General features: G+C 49.7%; 1 protein-coding gene across 1 annotated transcript in view; it reads right to left on the bottom strand.

Moving 5' to 3' along the window:
* The window catches only part of GFRA3 (GDNF family receptor alpha 3), a 199,240-nt gene extending 187,019 nt beyond the window's left edge, over positions 1 to 12,221 (bottom strand). The window contains exon 1 of the mRNA XM_073556911.1: positions 12,184 to 12,221. Coding sequence (XP_073413012.1) covers positions 12,184 to 12,220 — 37 coding nt within the window. The 5' untranslated portion in view covers position 12,221. The remainder of the gene's footprint in view (positions 1 to 12,183) is intronic.
* Positions 12,222 to 21,905: the final 9,684 nt, after the last annotated feature.

Raw genomic sequence — 21,905 nt, 5'->3', positions numbered from 1 at the left:
CGTTCGATCTCAATCCCAGCCAAAAAGTCAAATGGCGCTGCTTCCCTTCCGAGCTCTGCCATACGCCGAATAGCCGTTTACACCAACATATGGGGTATCAGCGTACTTGGGACAAATTGCACAATAACTTTTAGGGTCCTGTTAGCCTTGGGAAAATAAAAATTGGGGGTGAGAAGATCATTTTTGTGGAAAAAATATGATTTTTTTATTTGTACGGCTGTACGTTATAAACTTCTGTGAAGCCCTTGTGTGTTCAAAGTTCTCACCAAATATCTAGATAAGTTCCTTCGGGGGTCTAGTTTCCAAAATGGGGTCACTTGTGGGGGATTTCCACTGTTTAGGCACATCAGGAGCTCTCCAAACGTGACATGGCGTCCAATCTGAATTCCAGCCAATTTTACATTGAAAAAGTCAAACGGCGCTCCTTCCCTTCTGAGCTCTGCCATGCGCCGAAACAGTGGTTCCCCCCCCACTAGTGTTGAGCGATACCTTCTGATATCGGAAAATATCGGGTCGGATTGCATCGAACCGACACCCAAAAAGTATTGGATATCGCCCATTCCGATACCGGAAACCAATGCAAGTCAATGGGACAGAAATATCGGAATTAAAATAAACCCTTTCTTTCCTTGCAGGTTAATTCTACATGAAGGAAAACAACACAACAAGAAAGCACAGAATAACAAATTTGCAAAAATACTCTGCAGTAAAAAATATGACAATAATCAGCAAGTGCTGGATAGCAAATACGGGATATTTAGTCGATACATTTTTTGCAAAAAAATGTATACCAAGCTGCTCCACCTCATCACGGTAACCCTTAACGGAGCAGTCCCTATCTAATGTATTTAAAACCTGAACATATGAACAGTGTCTAAATGGACAGGATTCAGACAGGCGCTTCTTAGTATGGGGAGCAGCTTGGTATACATTTTTTGCAAAAAACGTATCGACTAAATACCCTGTATTTGTTATCCAGCACTTGTTGTGTTTCAGTCAGTGGGTGGCGTGAACACTGTCCTACAGACTTGTTCACATTTGTGCATGTCACATATGTTTTTAATCTATGAAGGAAAACAACTAAGAATAATGTAGAATGTATTGGGGGAGGTGGAGGAGACATTAAAGGCATAGAGGTTTAGTCCAATCAAATGGAATAGCAGGAATTAATTTAATTTTTAAGACGTTCGGAGTTACAAAGATATTGACTATGTTAAAGGGTTTGTGTAGCAATAGAGGGACACGTTCAGAAAAGGCACATGTTGGCAGAGTGTTGGACCGGAGTGCTTCATCTAGCTTGGAGGTTGACTGAGCCCCTGACCCGGAGGACACGGCACGGATGCGAGCACCTGTATGCACAACAGACTGTGAGCAGGGTCGGACTGGGGTGTCTAGGGCCCACCAAGGGAATTAATTTTAGGGGCCCACCTACAGTAATGTTAAACTCAACATTTAGGCTTTGAGACCGCGGAATTACACCATGGGTTCTTTTGCCGTATATCCCACGCCAAATCTGCATAATTTCAGCATCCTAACTCTACTAAAAGCTGCACCGTTGTTCATATGCTGCAGATCTTTCCGCACTACGATTCATTTAATCCTTTAGGGCCGCAGGCCTGTTTTCACCTTAATGCCCAGGCCATTTTTTGCAAATCTGACCTGTGTTACTTTGAAGTTAAAAGGTGACCCCATTTTGGAATCTACACCCCCAAGGATTGACGTAGGGGGTATAGTGATCACTTTGTCCCAACAAGAGTTCCATGGTAGATGCTACACAGCCCAGCCAATCGAAGCGTTCGTATCTGCAGGGGGGCTAAAATTCGCCCGGACCAGCCAGGCAGCGTTGCTGCCTGCCGGTCTTAGCGGCGAAAGCCTCCCGGTACCCGTGCGATTAGCTGCCCCAATAGGCAGCACAGGTCCCCAATAGGCAGCATTGGTCCCTATAGGCAGCACTGGTTCCCAATAGGCAGCACAACTCCCCAATAGGCAGCACAGGTCCCCAAAAGGCAGCACAGGTCCCCAATAGGCAGCACAGGTCCCCAATAGGCAGCATTGGTCCCTATAGGCAGCACAGGTTCCCAATAGGCAGCACAACTCCCCAATAGGCAGCACAGGTCCCCAATAGGTAGCACACATCCCCAATAGGCAGCACAAGTCCCCAATAGGCAGCACAGGTCCCCAATAGGGAGCATTGGTCCCAAATAGGCAGCACAGGTCCCCAATAGGCAGCACAGGTCCCCAATAGGCAGCATTGTTCCCAATAGGCAGCATTGTTCCCAATAGGCAGCATTGGTCCCCAATAGGCAGCATTGGTCCCAAATAGGGAGCACAGGTCCCCAATTGGCAGCACAGGTCCCAACAGGCAGCACGGGTCCCCAATAGGTAGCATTGTACCCAATAGGCAGCACAGGTCCCCAATAGGCAGCACAGGTCCCCAATAGGCAGCATTGTTCCCTATAGGCAGCATTGGTCCCCAATAGGCAGCACAGGTCCCCAATAGACAGCACAGGTTCCTATAGGCAGCACAGGTCCCCAATAGGCAGCACAGGTCCCCAATAGGCAGGCACAAGTCCCTAATAGGCAGCATTGTTCCCCAATAGGCAGGCACAGGTCCCTAGTAGGCAGCACAGGTCCCCAATAGGCAGGCACAGTTCCCTAGTAGGCAGCACAGGTCCCTAATAGGCAGCACAGGTCCCCAATACGCAGCACATACAGACAGTAACTCACTGACCCGGCGTTGGCCTGTGTACCAGATACACAGGCGAAAGGCTGCGACGCGTCTGACTCTGAAGAAGAAGAAGACAGCCACTGTAATCCCGCGGCCGCGGTTGAGGCCTCCTGGATGGCCAGGCCCCGTACCGCCCGTCCTGCTCCTCCGGCCTCCGGGTGTGCGCAAATCACCGGTCCGTCACGCTGCCTGGGCTCAGCTCACATTGACTTGACAAGTCTGGGCAGTGGCGGTGACTCCTCCAGCGAGCTCCAGTTACCCGCCAATGCCGCACTGCGCGCAGGAATCAGTGCGCGGGGCGGGGGCCTCCGGGGTGTGCTGTGCTCTGTCCAGTAGTCAGAGACAGAGCAGAGAATGACCCGACGTATCAATGCGCGGTATCCGGCGCGGCGGGCGGGACAAGGAAGCAGAGCAAGAGTCCTCCTCTGCTCCTGCTCCTTGCCGGCTGCACTGCAGGAACATCAAAGTACCGGATCGCGGCTGTGAATCTCCCCGCTTCGGGGAACTGGCTGCTTTTTTAACAACCGGTTCCACCGAACCGGGGAGAACCCGCTGAATCCCACCCCTGGGCAGGGCCGGCTCCAGGTTTTTGAGGACCCCGGGCAAAAAAGTCTCAGTTGGCCCCCCCTTAACACATACCACGACTCATGCCGTGTGACATCCGTGGTGACGGCCAAAAACGGACTTCTCTCTGTGTGGATCACACGGACACGCATGTGAACCCCACGGACACTCGCTCTGTGGCAAAACACGTTCATGTGATGGAGGCTACTGATTAGTAGTGTACGCCTGAAAGAAAGAAGAGAGAGAGAGAACAGAGAGAGAACAGAGAGAAAGAAAGAGGGGAAATAAAGAACAGAGAAAGAAAGAAAAGAGAGAAAGAAAGGAAGAACAGAGAGAGAAAGAAAGAAAGAAAGAAAGAAGAGAGAAAGAAAGAAGAGAGGGGAAATAAAGAACAGAGAAAGAAAGAGAAAATGGAAGGAAGAACAGAGAAAGATACAGAGAGAGAAAGAAAGAACATAGAAAGAACGAACAGAGAAAGAAAGAAAGAAAGAAAGAAAGAAAGAAAGAAAGAAAATGAAGAACAGAGAGAGAAAGAAAAGAACAGAGAAAGAGAAAGAAAGAGGGTAAAGAAAGAAAGAACAGAGAAAGAAAGAAAGAAAGAAAGAAAGAAAGAAAGAAAGAAAGAAAGAAAGAAAGAAGGGAATAAAGAACAGAGGGGGAGAGAAAAAAGGGGAAAGAAAGAACGGAGAGAGAAAAAGAGTTGACAGAAAAAAAGAACAGGGAGAGAGAGAAAAAGAAGGAGGGGAAAGAAAGAACAGAGAGGTAGAGAGAAAAAGAAAGAGGGGAAAGAACAGAGAGGAAGAGGGGAAAGAAAGAACTGAGAAAGAGAAAGAAAGAGAGAACAGACAGAGAGAAAGAACAGAGACAGAAAGAAAGAACAGAGAGCGAAAGAAAAGATTAGAGAGAAAGAACAGAGAGAGAAAGAAACAGAGAAAAATTCTATAAAGATACTATAGCAGCCCAGCTCCCATTGTAGTGCCTACCTGAGCCTCCTGGTGCAGGACATATCATGAGCCGCTCACATGGCCGACATCCCCGATTCCAAGGCGATCTCGCTGTCCGCTGTCAGAGGAGGACACGGTGATGGATCTGAAGCATTCCCTGAAGTGCCTCCATGGTTCCGTCACAATCTCCTACTGAAATGACCTAATTTCTGGTCAGCTTCCAGCACGTCACTTCCGGTAGAACGTTACGTGCAAGTTTTAAATTGCTCCTTGGGGCTCTGCTGTGTACTCCTGTGTCCCACGGGGAAAGTAAGCTCCCAGCTGGGGCAGTCTCTCTCTCAAAATCGGGACTGTCTCGCTGGATCCGGAACGGTTGGGACTCGGGAGGTATAAATGCTCCCCACTATGCACCTCGTACACACACGGCTCCGCTTTGAATGCCTCGTACACACACGGCTCCGCTCCGTACACCTTGTACACACGCAGCTTCACTCCGTACACCCCCGGCTCTGCTCCGCTCCATAAACACACGGCTCAGCTCCGTACACACAGGGCTCCGTTCCGTACATCTCGTACACACACGGCTCTGCTCCATACACCTCGTACACACACGGCTTCGCTCCGTACACCTCGTACACACACGGCTCTGCTCCGTACACCTCGTACACACACGGCTCTGCTCCGTACACCTTGTAAACCCCTCCTGACCCCACCCAAGAACACACACGGCTCTGCTACATCCACCTTGTTAAACCCCTCCCTGATCCCACCCAAGTACACACACGGCTCTGCTACATCCACCTTGTAAACCCCTCCTGACCCCACACAAGTACACACACGGCTCTGCTACATCCACCTTGTAAACCCCTCCCTGACCCCACACAAGTACACACACGGCTCTGCTACATCCACCTTGTTAAACCCCTCCCTGACCCCACACAAGTACACACACGGCTCTGCTACATCCACCTTGTAAAACCCCTCCTGACCCCACCCAAGTACACACACGGGTCTGCTACATCCACCTTGTAAACCCATCCTGACCCCACACAAGTACACACACGGCTCTGCTACATCCACCTTGTAAAACCCCTCCTGACCCCACACAAGTACACACACGGCTCTGCTACATACAACTTGTTAAACCCCTCCCTGACCCCACACAAGTACACACACGACTCTGCTACATCCACCTTGTAAAACCCCTCCTGACCCCACACAAGTACACACACGGCTCTGCTACATCCAACTTGTTAAACCCCTCCCTGACCCCACACAAGTACACACACGGCTCTGCTACATCCACCTTGTAAAACCCCTCCCTGAGCCCACACAAGTACACACACGGCTCTGCTACATCCACCTTGTAAACCCCTCCTGACCCCACACAAGTACACACACGGCTCTGCTACATCCACCTTGTAAAACCCCTCCTGACCCCACCCAAGTACACACACGGCTCTGCTACATCCACCTTGTAAACCCCTCCTGACCCCACACAATTACACACACGGCTCTGCTACATCCAACTTGTTAAACCCCTCCCTGACCCCACACAAGTACACACACGGCTCTGCTACATCCACCTTGTAAACCCCTCCTGACCCCACACAAGTACACACACGGCTCTGCTACATCCACCTTGTAAAACCCCTCCTGACCCCACCCAAGTACACACACGGCTCTGCTACATCCACCTTGTAAACCCCTCCTGACCCCACACAAGTACACACACGGCTCTGCTACATCCACCTTGTAAACCCCTCCTGATCGCACACAAGTACACACACGGCTCTGCTACATCCACCTTGTAAAACCCCTCCTGACCCCAAACAAGTACACACACGGCTCTGCTACATCCAACTTGTTAAACCCCTCCCTGACCCCACACAAGTACACACACGGCTCTGCTACATCCACCTTGTTAAACCCCTCCTGACCCCACACAAGTACACACATGGCTCTGCTACATCCACCTTGTTAAACCCCTCCCTGACCCCACACAAGTACACACACGGCTCTGCTACATCCACCTTGTTAAACCCCTCCCTGACCCCACACAAGTACACACACGGCTCTGCTACATCCACCTTGTTAAACCCCTCCCTGACCCCACACAAGTACACACACGGCTCTGCTACACCCACCTTGTAAACCCCTCCCTGACCCCACACAAGTACACACACGGCTCTGCTACATCCACCTTGTAAAACCCCTCCTGACCCCACACAAGTACACACACGGCTCTGCTACATCCACCTTGTAAAACCCCTCCCTGAGCCCACACAAGTACACACACGGCTCTGCTACATCCACCTTGTAAACCCCTCCTGACCCCACACAAGTACACACACGGCTCTGCTACATCCACCTTGTAAAACCCCTCCTGACCCCACCCAAGTACACACACGGCTCTGCTACATCCACCTTGTAAACCCCTCCTGACCCCACACAATTACACACACGGCTCTGCTACATCCAACTTGTTAAACCCCTCCCTGACCCCACACAAGTACACACACGGCTCTGCTACATCCACCTTGTAAACCCCTCCTGACCCCACACAAGTACACACACGGCTCTGCTACATACAACTTGTTAAACCCCTCCCTGACCCCACACAAGTACACACACGACTCTGCTACATCCACCTTGTAAAACCCCTCCTGACCCCACACAAGTACACACACGGCTCTGCTACATCCAACTTGTTAAACCCCTCCCTGACCCCACACAAGTACACACACGGCTCTGCTACATCCACCTTGTAAAACCCCTCCCTGAGCCCACACAAGTACACACACGGCTCTGCTACATCCACCTTGTAAACCCCTCCTGACCCCACACAAGTACACACACGGCTCTGCTACATCCACCTTGTAAAACCCCTCCTGACCCCACCCAAGTACACACACGGCTCTGCTACATCCACCTTGTAAACCCCTCCTGACCCCACACAATTACACACACGGCTCTGCTACATCCAACTTGTTAAACCCCTCCCTGACCCCACACAAGTACACACACGGCTCTGCTACATCCACCTTGTAAACCCCTCCTGACCCCACACAAGTACACACACGGCTCTGCTACATCCACCTTGTAAAACCCCTCCTGACCCCACCCAAGTACACACACGGCTCTGCTACATCCACCTTGTAAACCCCTCCTGACCCCACACAAGTACACACACGGCTCTGCTACATCCACCTTGTAAACCCCTCCTGATCGCACACAAGTACACACACGGCTCTGCTACATCCACCTTGTAAAACCCCTCCTGACCCCAAACAAGTACACACACGGCTCTGCTACATCCAACTTGTTAAACCCCTCCCTGACCCCACACAAGTACACACACGGCTCTGCTACATGCACCTTGTTAAACCCCTCCTGACCCCACACAAAGTACACACACGGCTCTGCTACATCCACCTTGTTAAACCCCTCCCTAACCCCACACAAGTACACACACGGCTCTGCTACATCTACCTTGTTAAACCCCTCCCTGACCCCACACAAGTACACACACGGCTCTGCTACATCCACCTTGTTAAACCCCTCCCTGACCCCACACAAGTACACACACGGCTCTGCTACACCCACCTTGTAAACCCCTCCCTGACCCCACACAAGTACACACACGGCTCTGCTACATCCACCTTGTAAAACCCCTCCTGACCCCACACAAGTACACACACGGCTCTGCTACATCCACCTTGTAAAACCCCTCCCTGAGCCCACACAAGTACACACACGGCTCTGCTACATCCACCTTGTAAACCCCTCCTGACCCCACACAAGTACACACACGGCTCTGCTACATCCACCTTGTAAAACCCCTCCTGACCCCACCCAAGTACACACACGGCTCTGCTACATCCACCTTGTAAACCCCTCCTGACCCCACACAATTACACACACGGCTCTGCTACATCCAACTTGTTAAACCCCTCCCTGACCCCACACAAGTACACACACGGCTCTGCTACATCCACCTTGTAAACCCCTCCTGACCCCACACAAGTACACACACGGCTCTGCTACATCCACCTTGTAAAACCCCTCCTGACCCCACCCAAGTACACACACGGCTCTGCTACATCCACCTTGTAAACCCCTCCCTGACCCCACACAAGTACACACACGGCTCTGCTACATCCACCTTGTAAAACCCCTCCCTGACCCCACACAAGTACACACACGGCTCTGCTACATCCACCTTGTTAAACCCCTCCTGACCCCACACAAGTACACACACGGCTCTGCTGCATCCACCTTGTAAAACCCCTCCTGACCCCACACAAGTACACACACGGCTCTGCTACATCCACCTTGTAAAACCCCTCCTGACCCCACACAAGTACACACACGGCTCTGCTACATCCAACTTGTTAAACCCCTCCCTGACCCCACACAAGTATACACACGGCTCTGCTACATCCAACTTGTTAAACCCCTCCTGACCCCACACAAGTACACACACGGCTCTGCTACATCCACCTTGTAAAACCCCTCCCTGACCCCACACAAGTACACACACGGCTCTGCTACATCCACCTTGTTAAACCCCTCCTGACCCCACACAAGTACACACACGGCTCTGCTACATCCACCTTGTAAAACCCCTCCTGACCCCACACAAGTACACACACGGCTCTGCTATATCCACCTTGTAAAACCCCTCCTGACCCCACACAAGTACACACACGGCTCTGCTACATCCAACTTGTTAAACCCCTCCCTGACCCCACACAAGTACACACACGGCTCTGCTACATCCAACTTGTTAAACCCCTCCTGACCCCACACAAGTACACACACGGCTCTGCTACATCCACCTTGTAAAACCCCTCCTGACCCCACACAAGTACACACACGGCTCTGCTACATCCACCTTGTAAAACCCCTCCTGACCCCACACAAGTACACACACGGCTCTGCTACATCCAACTTGTTAAACCCCTCCCTGACCCCACACAAGTACACACACGGCTCTGCTACATCCACCTTGTTAAACCCCTCCCTGACCCCACACAAGTACACACACGGCTCTGCTACATCCACCTTGTAAAACCCCTCCTGACCCCAAACAAGTACACACACGGCTCTGCTACATCCAACTTGTTAAACCCCTCCCTGACCCCACACAAGTACACACACGGCTCTGCTACATCCACCTTGTTAAACCTCTCCTGACCCCACACAAAGTACACACACGGCTCTGCTACATCCACCTTGTTAAACCCCTCCCTGACCCCACACAAGTACACACACGGCTCTGCTACATCCACCTTGTTAAACCCCTCCTGACCCCACACAAAGTACACACACGGCTCTGCTACATCCACCTTGTTAAACCCCTCCCTGACCCCACACAAGTACACACACGGCTCTGCTACATCCACCTTGTTAAACCCCTCCCTGACCCCACACAAGTACACACACGGCTCTGCTACATCCACCTTGTTAAACCTCTCCTGACCCCACACAAAGTACACACACGGCTCTGCTACATCCACCTTGTTAAACCCCTCCCTGACCCCACACAAGTACACACACGGCTCTGCTACATCCACCTTGTTAAACCCCTCCTGACCCCACACAAAGTACACACACGGCTCTGCTACATCCACCTTGTTAAACCCCTCCCTGACCCCACACAAGTACACACATGGCTCTGCTACATCCACCTTGTAAACCCCTCCCTGACCCCACACAAGTACACACACGGCTCTGCTACATCCACCTTGTAAAACCCCTCCCTGACCCCACACAAGTACACACACGGCTCTGCTACATCCACCTTGTTAAACCCCTCCTGACCCCACACAAGTACACACACGGCTCTGCTACATCCACCTTGTAAAACCCCTCCTGACCCCACACAAGTACACACACGGCTCTGCTATATCCACCTTGTAAAACCCCTCCTGACCCCACACAAGTACACACACGGCTCTGCTACATCCAACTTGTTAAACCCCTCCCTGACCCCACACAAGTACACACACGGCTCTACTACATCCAACTTGTTAAACCCCTCCTGACCCCACACAAGTACACACACGGCTCTGCTACATCCACCTTGTAAAATCCCTCCTGACCCCACACAAGTACACACACGGCTCTGCTACATCCACCTTGTAAAACCCCTCCTGACCCCACACAAGTACACACACGGCTCTGCTACATCCAACTTGTTAAACCCCTCCCTGACCCCACACAAGTACACACACGGCTCTGCTACATCCACCTTGTTAAACCCCTCCCTGACCCCACACAAGTACACACACGGCTCTGCTACATCCACCTTGTAAAACCCCTCCTGACCCCACACAAGTACACACACGGCTCTGCTACATCCACCTTGTTAAACCCCTCCCTGACCCCACACAAGTACACACACGGCTCTGCTACATCCACCTTGTTAAACCCCTCCCTGACCCCACACAAAGTACACACACGGCTCTACTACATCCACCTTGGTAAACCCCTCCCTGACCCCACACAAGTACACACACGGCTCTGCTACATCCACCTTGTTAAACCCCTCCCTGACCCCACACAAGTACACACACGGCTCTGCTACATCCACCTTGTTAAACCCCTCCCTGACCCCACACAAAGTACACACACGGCTCTACTACATCCACCTTGGTAAACCCCTCCCTGACCCCACACAAGTACACACACGGCTCTGCTACATCCACCTTGTTAAACCCCTCCCTGACCCCACACAAGTACACACACGGCTCTGCTACATCAACCTTGTTAAACCCCTCCCTGACCCCACACAAAGTACACACACGGCTCTACTACATCCACCTTGTTAAACCCCTCCCTGACCCCACACAAAGTACACACACGGCTCTACTACATCCACCTTGTTAAACCCCTCCCTGACCCCACACAAAGTACACACACGGCTCTGCTACATCCACCTTGTTAAACCCCTCCCTGACCCCACTGTCCCACACATAAACATTACCTCATCCATCCAGACCAGCACCATAATGAAAAGCGACCAGCACAGCAGAGCAGAGTCCTGCAGCCACCCTGGTCATGTGACCCGACTCCTCCCCTCCTGTGACCTCATCACAGGTCCTGTGCTGGCACCGCACACAAGATTACAGCTGAAGGAAGCGATGATCATTGCTGACTGTAAGGGGCTGCGTCACTGCGTGGGTCCCTCGCGGAGGGCGCAGGATGGGGTCAGTACATGGGGGGCGTGGCGGCGGCCGGCGGGTATCCCAGACAGCGTGAGTGGGCCCTCCCATCTCGCCAAGGCCCCGGCACTTGCCCGGGTGCGCCGGGTGCTGACGCCGGCCCTGCCCCTGGGTACGAGCGACCAGTGAGTGACAGTGACATTCGGGGGCGGGGCCCACCGAGGGATCCAACGGTTCCTCGGTGGGCCAGTCCGAGCCTGACTGTGAGTAAAGCTTTGGAACTACATGCCCTGGTGTCCTCCAGTTATTCCTGCGCCAACACACTCAGCACTGCTACATCTCTGTGCCTGGCACTGCACCATCTACGTTTCTTCACTACCTCTCCATCTACACTGCCCTGGCACTACAGCCCTGCCTGTGGAGGGCCACAACATCATTGCTGCACCACACCATCTGTCAGAGGATCTGTCTGCAGCGTCGGCTTAACATCTTCATTGCCGAACACCACAGGTGACGTCACGAATCATTCACTCATAAACTTTAATCATCATCCACACGTTCAACATTTCCCTTTTACAATGGATGCCCAGGGCCACGGACCGGGTCACAGCTACCGTGACATCTCCCATTGAAACCAACGGGCCCAGTACCGAGTACCCCACCAGCCCTGGCAGGCGATCCAACTTGGCGGAAATACAGAACAGAACAGGTTGTCTGGGCTTTTCACATAATCTCAGTGCATATCTAGGCTGCAGAATGCTGACAATAAGAAATTTACCTTCTGTGGCCAGTCCACACGGTTTCCAAGATATCATCCCTTGCTTCTAAGATAAACATCCAGGGGAGATGTGTTCGGGCATTGAAATGAGAACTTGTCGTTTCCTCCTCCCTCACTAGTTTCACTTTCCATAGATCACTGTTCAGCGTGTGTCTGGGGGAGGAGCAGCTGGGTGGTCTGCTCGCAGCCAATCACAGCCATGCCATTAGTTAACATGCCTACATGCCTAACAGGATGTGCCCACACTTCTTAGGATTCCTCATTGGCTGAATCAAATCAAACTGGCTCATAGCATTATGGGAACTTCCGATTCCGGTATTCGATATGCAAAAAGTATCGGAGCTCAGTATCGGAATTCCGATACCGCGAATCTCGGCTGATACCCGATATTTGCAGTATCGGAATGCTCAACACTACCCCCCACATATCAGCTATCAGCGTACTCAGGACAAATGGCACAATATCTTTTGCAGTCCAATTTCTCCTGTTACCCTTGATAAAATAAAAAAAATTGGCCCTAAAGTAATTTTTTTGTGAAAAAAAGTTAAATGTTCATTTTTTTTTTTAAACATTCAAAAAATTCCTGACAAGCACCTGAAGGGTTAATAATAGTGTTGAGCATTCCGATACCGCAAGTATCGGGTATCGGCTGATACTTGCTGTATCGGAATTCCGATACCGACTTCCGATATTTTTTCAATATCGGAATTCGGCATCGGAATCGGAAGTTCAAAGTTGATTGACGGCCTGACGTCATCATGATGCGCGGTGTGTGCGCATCATGATGCGCCGTCATTTCGGGCCTTCCGGGGGTCTCTGCCGGCCTGCCGGGGGGCTGTGCCGGCCTGCCGGGGGGGCTGTGTGGACTGCCCGGGGTCTGTACCGGCCTGCCGGGGGGCTGTGCCGGCCTGCCGGTGGTCTGTGCACCCTGTGGGGGTCTGTGCCGGCCTGCCGGGGGGCTGTGCCGGCCTGCCGGGGGGCTGTGCAGGCTCCGGGGGGCTGTGCCGGCCTGCCGGGGGGCTGTGCCGGCCTGCCGGGGGGCTGTGCCGGCCTGCCGGTGGTCTGTGCAGGCTCCGGGGGGCTGTGCCGGCCTGCCGGGGGGCTGTGCCGGCCTGCCGGTGGTCTGTGCAGGCTTCGGGGGTCTGTGCAGGCATCGTCCGATGGGACTACAAGTCCCATCGGGCGATGCCTGCTACCATGACAGTGATTGACACATTAGCCAATGATGGGACAGTAGTAGTCCCATCATCCGGCTAATGTGTTAAATGTTAAAAAAAAAAAAAAATACTACATACATACTACATGCATGCTACATACATACTACATGCTACATACATACTGCATGCTACATACATACTACATACATACTACATGCATGCTACATACATACTACATGCTACATACATACTACATATATACTACATACATGCTACATACATACTGCATGCTACATACATACCACATACATACTACATACTACATATATACTACATGCATGCTACATACATACTACATGCTACATACATACCACATACATACTACATACATGCTACATACTACATACATACTACATACATGCTACATGCATGCTACATGCATGCTACATACATACTACATACATACTACATGCATGCTACATACATACTACATGCATGCTACATACATACTACATGCTACATACATACCACATACATACTACATACATACTACATATATACTACATGCATGCTACATACATACTACATGCATGCTACATACATACTACATGCATGCTACATACATACTACATGCTACATACATACATACATACTACATATATACTACATGCATGCTACATACATACTACATGCTACATACATACCACATACATACATGCTACATACATACTACATATATACTACATGCATGCTACATACATACTACATATATACTACATGCATGCTACATACTACATGCATGCTACATACATACTACATGCTACATACATACATACATACTACATATATACTACATGCATGCTACATACATACTACATGCTACATACATACCACATACATACTACATGCTACATACATACCACATACATACATGCTACATACATACTACATATATACTACATGCATGCTACATACATACTACATATATACTACATGCATGCTACATACATACTGCATGCTACATACATACTACATACATACTACATACATACCACATATATACTACATACATACAATACATTCATACAATACATACATAGACATACAGTACATATAACATAGAGTAACATACTTACCAATACTTGTCACATTGTTCCCCGAAGCCATTGTCGTCTACGGAATAAATATTAACATAACAAACCACAAAAATACTCACCCACGATCCGAAGCAGTCCACGAGTGTGTCCCACGACGATCTTGGGTAGAGAACTGCAGCATCAGATGATGCTGCCGTTCTCTACGGGCTGCAGGAATCCAATGACGGAAGGTAGGTATCCTTCCGCACTGTATTCCTCCGCCACTTAAAAAAAAAAAAGTCCCTAGTCTCACTTTATGCCATTGCTGTGTGGGAATTTCCCACGCAGCAATGGCATAAAGTGAGACTAGGGACTTTTTTTTTTTTAAGTGGCGGAGGAATACAGTGCGGAAGGATACCTACCTTCCGTCATTGGATTCCTGCAGCCCGTAGAGAACGGCAGCATCATCTGATGCTGCAGTTCTCTACCCAAGATCGTCGTGGGACACACTCGTGGACTGCTTCGGATCGTGGGTGAGTATTTTTGTGGTTTGTTATGTTAATATTTATTCCGTAGACGACAATGGCTTCGGGGAACAATGTGACAAGTATTGGTAAGTATGTTACTCTATGTTATATGTACTGTATGTCTATGTATGTATTGTATGAATGTATTGTATGTATGTAGTATATATGTGGTATGTATGTATGTAGTATGTATGTAGCATGCATGTAGCATGCAGTATGTATGTAGCATGCATGTAGTATATATGTAGTATGTATGTAGTATGTATGTAGCATGTAGCATGCATGTAGTATGTATGTGGTATGTATGTAGCATGTAGTATGTATGTAGCATGCATGTAGTATATATGTGGTATGTATGTAGCATGTAGTATGTATGTAGCATGCATGTAGTATATATGTAGTATGTATGTAGCATGCAGTATGTATGTAGCATGCATGTAGTATATATGTAGTATGTATGTAGCATGTAGTATGTATGTAGCATGCATGTAGTATGTATGTAGTATGTAGCATGTAGTATGTATGTAGCATGCATGTAGTATATATGTAGTATGTATGTAGTATATATGTAGTATGTATGTTGCATGTAGTATTTATGTAGTATGAATGTAGCATGTATGTAGTATGTAGTATGAATGTAGCATGTATGTAGTATGCATGTTGTATGTATGTAGCATGTAATTTTTTTTTTTTTTTTTTTACATTTAACACATTAGCCGGATGATGGGACTACTACTGTCCCATCATTGGCTAATGTGTCAATCACTGTCATGGTAGCAGGCATCGCCCGATGGGACTTGTAGTCCCATCGGACGATGCCTGCACAGACCCCCGAAGCCTGCACAGACCACCGGCAGGCCGGCACAGCCCCCCGGCAGGCCGGCACAGCCCCCCGGAGCCTGCACAGCCCCCCGGCAGGCCGGCACAGCCCCCCGGCAGGCCGGCACAGCCCCCCGGAGCCTGCACAGCCCCCCGGCAGGCTGGCACAGCCCCCCGGCAGGCCGGCACAGCCCACCGGAGCCTGCACAGCCCCCCGGCAGGCCGGCACAGACCACCGGAGCCTGCACAGACCCCCTGGCAGGCCGGCACAGCCCCCCGAAAGGCCCGTACAGACCCCAGAGAGGCTGTACAAGGGCAGGAAAGGGTTTTTCTTATTCCGATACCGGAAGTCCCATAGACTTGAATGGGACTTCCGGTATCGGAATCGGCGATACCGATACTTTTTTTAAAGATCGGCCGATACCATCCGATACGATACTTTGAAGTATCGGACGGTATCGCTCCACTCTAGTTAATAAACTTCTTGAATGTGGTTTTGAGCACCTTGAGGGGTGCAGTTTTTAGAATGGTGTCACTTTTGGGTATTTTCTATCATATAGACCCCTCAAAGTGACTTCAAATCTGATGTGGTCCGTAAATATAAAATGGTGTTGTAAAAATGAGAAATCGCTGGTCAAATTTTAACCTTTATAACTTCCTAACAAAAAAAAATTTTGGTTCCAAAATTGTGATGATGTAAAGTAAATATATGTGAAATGTTATTTGTTAAGTGTTTTGTGTGCCATATCTCTGTGATTTAAGGGCATAAAAATTCAAAGTTGGAAAATTGCGAAATGTTCAAAATTTTCGCCAAATTTCCATTTTTTTCACAAATAAACGCAAGTTATATGAATGAAATTTTACCACTAACATGACGTACAATATGTCATGAGAAAACAATGTCAGAATCACCGGGATCCATGGAAGCGTTCCAGAGTTATTACCTCATAAAGGGACAGTGGTCAGAATTGTAAAAATTGGCCCGGTCATGAATGTGCAAACCACCCTTGGGGGTAAAGGGGTTAAACTGCAGTTAACCATCCTGGTATATATATCCCCCGTTCTACCGCTGTTGTTTAACCCCTTACCGACATGCGCCGTACATATACTGCTCTGCGGGAGTTGCAATCCCGCAAAGAGCAGTATATCTACAGCGGCATGATCACGCAGCCCCGCACTGAGCGCCGTGGCGATCGCGTGCAGGTGTCAGCTGAAACCCCGCAGCAATGCCCACGATCAGTGCTAGCACCAATCGCGGGTATTTTATCCCTCTGATGCTGCTGTCCGTAGTGACAGCGGCATAGAGAAGCATCGCGCAGGGAGGGGGCTCCCTGCAAGCTTCCATCAGGCCAACGCGATGCAATTGCATTGGCCTGATGGTGTCCATGGAGACCCCCGGCACCAAGATGGCCGCAGGGTCCTTCCGGGTCCTGGAAGAAAGGTAGCTTGCGAGCGCCGGCATGCATCCTTCTTTGCTTGTCAGATCCTGATCTGATTCTCAGCAGTGCAAATTGTCAGATCAGCAATCTGACATTATATAGCGATGTCCCATCCTGGGACAATGTAAAAAAGTTTTTAAAAAAATAACAAAGTGTAAAAAAAATTTTTACAAAATCCCTAAATAAAGAAAAAATATATATTTTCCAATAAATACATTTATTTATGTAGATAAAAAAAACAATAAAAGTACACATATTTGATATCGCTGCATCCGTAACGACCTGCTCTATAAAACTGTCCCACTAGTTAACCCCTTCAGTGCACACCGTAAAAAAAACAGGCAAAAAACAATTCTTTATCATCATAGCGCAAAACAAAATGTGCAATAAAAAGCGATCAAAAAGACGAATGTAAATAAAAATGGTACCGTTGAAAAGGTCATCTTGTCCCGCAAAAACACAAGCCGCCATAGAGCTCCATCGGCAGAAAAATAAAAAAGTTATAGTTCTCAGAATAAAGTGATGCAAAAATAATTATTTTTCTATAAAATAGTTTTTATTGTGCAAAAGCAACAAAACATAAAAAACTATATAAATGACTTACCAATTTTACTACGCACCTAATGGTATAAAAAAAATAAAAAAAGCAATTCCTGAATTGCTAGTTTTTGTTCATTCTGTCTCCCAAAAATCAGAATAGAAAGCGATCAAAAAATGTCATGTGCCCGAAAATAGTACCAATAAAAATGTCAGCTCATGCAACAAAAAACAAGCCCTAACATGACTCTGTCGGCTGAAATATGAAAAAAAAAATGGTGATGCAAAAACTAAGTTTTCGAATCACCTAAGTGGGTCGCCCCTCACACCAAGGGCAGCGGAGTACTCGGTACCGGGCCGGTGTCAGGGGGATGTGTCACAGCAGCGGTGACCCGTTCCGTGGCCCTGGGCGCCCAATATCAATGGCGGTGATGTCAATAGTGTTATAGCTTAGTTGAATAGTTCATGAAGCCACCCGTGGTGTTTGGCAAGCAAGATGTTGAGCCAACGCTGCATGCAGATCCACTGGCCTGGTGGTGTGGTGCAGCAAAGATGGTGTAGCTCCCCACAGGTGGAGCTGTAGTCCCAGGGCAGTGTGGGTGCAATGGATGAGGAGAGGCACAGAATGGTATAGATGCTGGTACCCAGATGTAGCGGTACTGAAGGTGTTAGCGACGAATGAATGGAGGACACCAGGGCTTGTAGTTTCAAAGCTTTACTCACAGTTCGTGGTACCCACTGGTGCCTGCCTCTGTGCCGTGACCTCCGGGGTAGAGACTCAATCAACCTCCCGGACAAGTCAGGGATCTCCTCTCCAACACTCCGCCAACATGTGCCTTTCCTGAATGACTCCTCTATTGCGCCTTTTAATGTGAAGAGCTCCAGTACCGTAGTTCTCTGGAATTCCTCCTGTTAGATGTTCCTAGAACCTTAGCTGTATGACAAACAGCTGTAGCCTCTATCGGGGACTCCTCTCAGAGTCCTGGCTCGCAAATTGGTTGCAGTTGTGTCCCAAGTCTTGGATGGGAGTAGTGCATTTACAGCCAACTACTCCACCGGTGTCTGCTGCAGAACCATAAGTGTCCATACAACCTCGGGGACCGGGCCCCGGCCTTGCGCTGAGAACCTATAGGCAGGGTTCCTCTTCCAACCCTCTCTGTTCTCCTACTCATTCGTTCCGTGCTGTTCCTTCTTCCTCTTATGGAAGCTTAGGTTGCAGGTCTACGTCTTTCTCCTTCTCTTCTCTTTCCCGTGCCAGCTGGCTCAGATCACTGAGGCAGCTGCAGCACTCTTTCTAAACTGAACTCAAACTGAACTCAAAACTAACTTCAGAACTGAACTCCTCTCGCCTGACCTCCCATCAGACTGACCTACTATCCTCAACTTTCCCTCTCTTTTATACTAACTACACCCACCTCCCAGCACATCTCGTGTTACGAAGCAGGGTTCCACGAAGGGTGCTCTGCTACCCCCAGCCTGAAGCTGCTAGGCGGACCTACTGAACTATCCTGTGTGTTGGATGCAGGTGTTGGGTTGTGTAAAGAAATGATTCCCAAATTACCTAGTTGGTGGGGCACTACACCTAAGGAGAAGGTGCAGTACCTCTGTGGCGACCGAGCCTCAGGGGCGCCACATAAGCACCTCTCCATAAGCCGCTGAAACGTTCCAGGGGCAGTGGCTAATCCAAACGGTATTCGATTGAATTTAAGCAGGCCCATTGGAAGTATAAAGGTCTTTTTGGGCCGATCTTGTTCCAACATCGGTACTTGCCAGTATCCGCTTGCGAGGTCCAAGGTTGAAAAGAATTTGTCTTTCCCCAACGCTGATAAGGACTCTTCAATTCTGGGTAGCGGGTACGCATCTGTCACAGTACAGGCATGGAGCTTCCGATAGTCCACGCAAAAATGCAGTGTGCCGTCCTTCTTCTGCACTAGTACTATAGGGGCAGCCCACGGACTTTGACTCTCCCGTATGACGCCCATCTGCAGCATCTGACTAAGCATACTTTTCACTTCTTGGTCCAGCTGTGGAGGAATTTGTCGATACTGCTCTCGTATGGGCGTGGTATTTCTCATTGGTATCTCATGGGTTATTGTGGTAGTGCAGCCAAAGTCATCCTCATAACAAGCAAATACTTCCCAGTAGCGCCTCCACCTGTTGTACCTGTGACGGGTTAAGTTCGAACAGCTCAGCTCGCATCTGTTCCAGTATCTGTCACCCTTCCTGAATATGCTGTGGATCTAGTGATGGAGAAACATCCACCGTCACGGTCCAAGGGTCTCCCTGAGCTACCATCAATTGTACAGCCTGAGGTGGTATCGCTTCTTCGGGTATACCCACAATCCTGGCTACTTCACTTCGAGAGGAGATGTCCATGTTTTGTTCTCCTAAGTTGAGGCAACGTACGGGAACCATTCCATCACGGAGAGTGGCTAATGAACGGGCCACCAGGAGCCCGAGGCAGTCGTTACAAACCCAACGGTTTAATTTGGACCTCTACTCCTTCAAGCGGTGTGTGAGCCCGAACAGACAGGGTGAGTAGAGTTTGTCCGGGCATCAGGACAAGTTTGGCCGAGGCTGGTACGATCACTTTCCCCAACGTCCCCCCAGCACTGGAGGACTCTTGGGCATGTGCCCCGCGGATCTGCTGTTGGAACACTCTTCTCTGGGGAGTGTGCAGGCTCCACTGTTTCAGAATCCCTTCCGAGGGTTTATTAATGAGGAGGCTTCCAAACTCCTTGAGGACATTCATTCCTAGAGTGACAGCATGTCCGCTACTCACTTCTCCGTGTGTCAACACCACCCCCTTTAGTCCTGTTACGATCCAGGTTGGATCTGACAGAGTAAATGCACAAAGTAACCTTTTTTTTTCCCTTGGCTGTGTGCCAAAGGTGGTTTTGCCCCCGATGGCTGTTAGGGTCATTGCACTGTGGTGATTTCAGTTGTAGTTCCCCCCCCCGGTGGCCATTAGGGTCATTGCACTCTGGCTACCTTAGTTTGTGCACGTAATTATGTTACAGGTGTGAGTGCTCTATAAGAGAGTATCAGGTGTTTTAATCACTGTTGGTGATAAAGTATCCATTTGCAAGCAAGCCTGGGTGAAGGATGGAGCTAAAGGCGAGTCACGGGCAGCTCAGAGAGAGTCCTAGAGTTGATTGGTGGAGTTAGCTATGGTGTCTGCAAGGAGTGCTGGCATGGCGTGGTGGAGTCGCAGTTATGTTGTCAGCAGGGAGTTCATGCATGGATTGGTGGAGTGGCAGCTGCGGTGTAGAGCTGCACTCAAAGTGCTGGATTTGGTTGCTGAGAGCTGGACTCAAGCATGCTGGACTTTTTGGCAGAAAAGCTGGACTCATTTGCGGGACTCTGTTTCTGGACAGCTGCACGCAGGTGTGGACTCTGTTTGCTCCAAGGCTGCGCTATGGTGCTGAGAAGATCCGTTTCTGGACAGTGCACCCAGAAGTCGGACATGGTGGAGGAAAAAATGCACGCAGGTGGTGGGCTCTGTTGCTAGGAGTGTAAGCAACGGAGCAAAGCTAAGTGGTGTTTCCTCTGTTTTGTCTCTTTTCCTTATGTGTGTTTAGTGCAGTGGTGGGATTAGTTTCCGCACCAACCAATTCCCTAGTGAGGGTTTAGGTGCAGGGCGAGTCAGGGTTTTGAGGTTCCTGATCGTCGCCCGGTGCGGAACCGGCCTAGGGAACGTTAGGAGTGTAGAGACACTGACTCAGGGGAGTGCAGGAGGTCTCCACATCCCCATTCCCTATCGCAGGGCCACCATTGTTATTGTTACCCAGGTTTCCCCTTTTCCCCTATGTCTTATTGTATTAGTTACCGGCCTGCGGGCCGCGTCACATAGGACAATCACACGTGCCGCTTCCTGTTATATCAGTTACCGGCCTGCTGGCCGTGTCACTCAGGACCGGGCACGTGACAAGTCCCATGTCCTTACCACAGATGGTTATCTACATCCATACCACTCCTATGACCGGAATGGGCAAGTGATTGGAGGCTATCAACTTTATCACCAGGCCCTATTCGGGCCGCATGGCTTCCGAACAATGCCGACGGAAATAGGCTTCTGGCATCGTGGTCACCTGTGAGCCTGTGTCTACCAGACATTGCTCTGCTCGATCGTCCATTTTGGCACAGACCAAAGGGCAAGTTGAGACT

Source organism: Dendrobates tinctorius, unplaced genomic scaffold (genome assembly GCF_039654945.1).
Source record: "Dendrobates tinctorius isolate UK_male_01 unplaced genomic scaffold, ASM3965494v1 ptg000241l, whole genome shotgun sequence".
Lineage (NCBI taxonomy): Eukaryota > Metazoa > Chordata > Amphibia > Anura > Dendrobatidae > Dendrobates > Dendrobates tinctorius.
This window is presented reverse-complemented; position numbering and strand designations above follow the sequence as displayed.